Genomic DNA, 5,000 nt, shown 5'->3' with positions numbered 1-5,000 from the left:
GTAGTGGCGAAATGCAGTTATTGCACATTATTTCAGCTCAGCCTCTGTGTTGTGAAATAAAAGTCTCGCGGAAGTGACTGATGCGGTTTCAGAAACTCAGCTCACCTTCACACCTTCTGCTCCATCAGAAAGATTAAATTCATAATGTAATGTAAAGTGATTGAATATGCGGCTGTATAAAGGAAGTCTGTGTACAGGTTGAAGAAGAAGCTGTTACTGCTCTCACTTCTCACCTTCCTGATTGCAGATTAAAGATGGCGGTGGTGAGTAAGTACCTGACAGCCAGGAGCTCCTCCATCTCAGGGGCTTTAGCGTTAATCACCTTCTGTCTCCTCAAACACCGGCGACGGGCTTCACCATCCACTGCTGGGTGAGAAATCTGTTTTATTCCAATAGTGTTCTGAGACTGTGGGAGAGAGCCAGGAGAGCAGTGTGTGTGTGTGTGTGTGTGTGTGTGTGTGTGTGTGTGTTCTGTCACTGCAGTAATGATCTCCTTCACTGCTCAGGTTCATCTGCTTTAGGATGAAAGTTGACACACAGCAGGACTGTGGAAGATTCAGGGGGAAAATGAATGAAATCTGATTGAATTTTCTCTCTGCAGGTGTAACAGGAAGTCAGAGCTCCATTCACACTCACCTGTGAGGCTAATGTCACACACACACACACACACACACACACACACTCAAAATGCTGCTTCTGGAGTTATACACACTTCTGTAGTTTAAATAAAATGATTTTCAGCAGGATGGCAGAAAAGACAAAGTCCTAGTGGATCAGCTCTTCATCTCTCACATCTACAAGATCCTGAAGATTCTGATGCCAAAGCTGCTGTGTAGAGAGGTGAAGCTCCTCCAAACAAATCTGACCAGATCATGTGTTATAAACAGTTCATTAATGAAGCTCTGTGTGTGTGTGTGTGTGTGTGTGTGTGTGTGTGTGTGTGTGTGTGTGTGTGTGTGTGTGTAGTCAGGGTATCTGGTGCTCATTGCTGCGATGCTTCTGGCTCGGACCTACTGTGACGTCTGGATGATCCACAATGGCACCATGATTGAGAGGTTAGAGTTCAAACCTGTAATATTAAATCTGATCCGAATCTTTATTCATGAGTAACAACTGCTTCATTATACATCACCTTCATCAAACCATTTTTATCATCAAAACAATTTCAGTGCAAAAAAATGCAGTAAAATTCAAAATCTGAAGAAAATTTAGAAATAAGATTCAGTTTAATCTGAAATTTCATTAAATAAGTGTTTAATACACGTGTTTTATTATCTGGTGTCTTTTTACAGTTAATTAGATTCCATCAAATATTATTGTGTGTGTGTGTGTTTGTGTGTGTGTTTGTGTGTGTGTGTGTGTGTGTGTGTTTGCAGTGCAATCATTGGACGGTCATCAAAAGCGTTCAGATCTTATTTATTTAACTTCATCACCGCTATGCCGCTTGTAAGTTCGCTATTTATTAATAAAATGAATAAACGTATTAAGGTGATTAACTGCTTATTGAGAAGTTATTTTTATTTTCTTAATTTAATAATTTTAATTAATTCCTGCTCTTATGACTAAAGTGTACAAAATAATCCCATTTATTACACTCTGAATGCAGTGTCAAGAAATCTTACTCTGCAGACATCATCATCATCATCATAACAATAACAATAATAATAATTCATCACATTTCTGTGTAATGTGTGTGTGTGTGTGTGTGTGTGTGTGTGTGTGTGTGTGTGTGTGTTTTATGAAATCAGATCTCATTAGTGAATAATGTTCTGAAACTGGGACTGAACAAGCTGAAGCTGTGTTTCCGTGTGAAACTCACTGATCACCTGTACACACACTACCTCAGGTACGCCTCTGCTGAATGTACTCAGTGTGTTGCAGTGTGTGAGGGAGACACTCATTAATACACACACACACACACACACCTGTTTTCCCCACAGAGGTTTTACCTACTATAAAATGGTGAATGTGGATAGCCGTGTGGTGAATCCGGACCAGCTGCTGACGCAGGATGTGGAACGATTCACTAACAGCCTCGTGGACCTCTACTCCAACATCAGCAAGGTCAGCAGCAGCTGTGTCTCAAATCACACACTCAGCCCACCTACATATAACCCTGAGATTCTAAACTAAACCATCACACACACTGTCTCAGGGTGGAGGTGTGATTTTGTGTGTGTGTGTGTGTGTGTGTGTGTGTGTGTGTGTGTGTGTGTGTGTGTAAGAGAAAGACATGTTCAGTAGCATTATTATTATTAGTATAACATTAGTGTGGTGGTCCTCACTCTGTACGCGGTGTGTTTCAGCCTCTACTCGACATTGTTATTTACCTTCTGAAACTGTCGTCAGTGGGCGGAATTCAGGTGAGAAAACTCCATCATCTACTCCATCATTCCACATCTCCACCCGCAGCAGTGTGGACTTTACTGCCCCCTACTGAGGCTGAGGGGAACTGTAGCCCAAACACTTACAACCCCCTGACTTGTGTGTGTGTGTGTGTGTGTGTGTGTGTTTAGGGCCCATTTATTTTGATGAGTTATATGGTGTTCTCTGGTCTGTTGTTGACATGGTTACGGCGCCCGATCGGGAAAATGACAGCAACTGAACAGAAACATGAGGGAGAATTCAGATACACAAACTCCCGGCTTATTACTAACAGGTATATATACACACACACACACACACACACACACACACACACACACACACACACACATATATATATAAAATGTATATCGTAATGACCACACACACACACACACACACACACACACACACACACACACACGCACGCATATATGACCTACTGACTACCAACACCACACACACATATATCCTACTGACTACACACACACACACACATACACATATATATGTATATACTGTATATCGTAATGACCACACACACACACACACACACACACACACACACATATATGTATATACTGTATATCGTAATGACCACACACACACACACACACACACACACACACACGCATATGACCTACTGACTACCAACACCACACACAAATTTATACGCTACTGACCACACACACATATATATATCCTACTGACTACACACACACACACACACACACACACACACACATATATCCTACTGACTACACACACACACACACACACACACACACACACGCATATGACCTACTGACTACCAACACCACACACAAATTTATACGCTACTGACCACACACACACATATATATCCTACTGACTACACACACACACACACACACACACACACACACACACACATATATATCCTACTGACTACACACACACACACACACACACACACACACACACATATATCCTACTGACTACACACACACACACACACACACACACACACACACACACACACACATATATCCTACTGACTACACACACACACACACACACACACACACACACACACATATATATCCTACTGACTACACACACACACACACACATATGACCTACTGACTACCAACACCACACACAAATTTATACGCTACTGACCACACACACACATATATATCCTACTGACTACACACACACACACACACACACACACACACACACACACATATATATCCTACTGACTACACACACACACACACACACACACACATATATATATAAAATGTATATCGTAATGACCACACACACACACACACACACACACACACAGACACACACACACACGCACGCATATATGATCTACTGACTACCAACACCACACACACATTTATACGCTAATGACCACACACACACACATATATCCTACTGACTACACACACACACACACACACACACACACACACACATATATGTATATACTGTATATCGTAATGACCACACACACACACACGCATATGACCTTCTGACTACCAACACCACACACAAATTTATACGCTACTGACCACACACATATATATCCTACTGACTACACACACACACACACACACACACACACACACATATATATCCTACTGACTACACACACACACACACACACACACACACACACACACATATATCCTACTGACCACACACACACACACACACACACACACACACACATATATATGTATATACTGTATATCGTAATGACCACACACACACACGCATATGACCTACTGACTACACACACACACACACACACACACACACACGCATATATGACCTACTGACTACCAGCACCACACACAAATTTATACGCTACTGACCACACACACACATATATATCCTACTGACTACACACACACACACACACACACACACACACACACACACACACATATATATCCTACTGACTACACACACACACACACACACACACACACACACACACACACACATATGTATATACTGTATATCGTAATGACCACACACACACACACGCATATGACCTACTGACTACACACACACACACACACACACACACACACACACACACACACACACACACACACATATATATCCTACTGACTACACACACACACACACACACACACACACACACATGTATATACTGTATATCGTAATGACCACACACACACACACGCATATGACCTACTGACTACCAGCACCACACACAAATTTATACGCTACTGACCACACACACACATATATATCCTACTGACTACACACACACACACACACACACACACACACACACACACATATATATCCTACTGACTACACACACACACACACACACACACACATATATATCCTACTGACTACACACACACACGCATATGACCTACTGACTACCAGCACCACACACAAATTTATACGCTACTGACCACACACACACATATATATCCTACTGACTACACACACACACACACACACACACACACACACACATATATCCTACTGACTACACACACACACACACACACACACATATATATCCTACTGACTACACACACACACACACACACACACACACATATATATATCCTACTGACTACACACACACACAC

The 5,000-nt window shown here is 41.9% G+C and overlaps 2 protein-coding genes across 8 annotated transcripts in view; one reads left to right on the top strand and one right to left on the bottom strand.

Annotated features, from left to right (window-relative positions):
• LOC310717240 (rho GTPase-activating protein 29-like) overlaps positions 1-290 on the bottom strand; it is a 23,849-nt gene extending 23,559 nt beyond the window's left edge. The window contains exon 1 of the mRNA XM_083524995.1: positions 276-290. The gene's annotated coding sequence lies outside the window, so the exon portion shown is untranslated. The remainder of the gene's footprint in view (positions 1-275) is intronic.
• Positions 19-5,000, top strand: part of LOC310717261 (ATP-binding cassette sub-family D member 3-like) — a 22,205-nt gene continuing 17,223 nt past the window's right edge. Inside the window, exons 1-10 of one of the 7 annotated variants that reach the window (XM_083525112.1) lie at positions 19-142; positions 248-370; positions 602-638; positions 742-840; positions 967-1,055; positions 1,377-1,446; positions 1,749-1,846; positions 1,941-2,064; positions 2,307-2,363; positions 2,610-2,659. In XM_083525112.1, the coding sequence (XP_083381238.1) occupies positions 255-370; positions 602-638; positions 742-840; positions 967-1,055; positions 1,377-1,446; positions 1,749-1,846; positions 1,941-2,064; positions 2,307-2,363; positions 2,610-2,659 (740 nt within the window). In that variant the 5' untranslated portion in view covers positions 19-142; positions 248-254. Of the gene's footprint in view, positions 147-247; positions 371-601; positions 639-741; positions 841-966; positions 1,056-1,376; positions 1,447-1,748; positions 1,847-1,940; positions 2,065-2,306; positions 2,364-2,516; positions 2,660-5,000 lie in introns of all 7 variants that reach the window. The other 6 variants (XM_083525109.1, XM_083525108.1, XM_083525114.1 and 3 more) reach the window with 6 other exon arrangements.

The sequence above is a fragment of the Silurus aristotelis genome (assembly GCF_946808225.1).
Source record: "Silurus aristotelis genome assembly, chromosome: 22".
In the NCBI taxonomy this organism is placed as follows: Eukaryota; Metazoa; Chordata; class Actinopteri; order Siluriformes; family Siluridae; genus Silurus; species Silurus aristotelis.
Note: the sequence above shows the minus strand (reverse complement) of the source record. Positions and strands in the feature narration are given on the sequence as shown.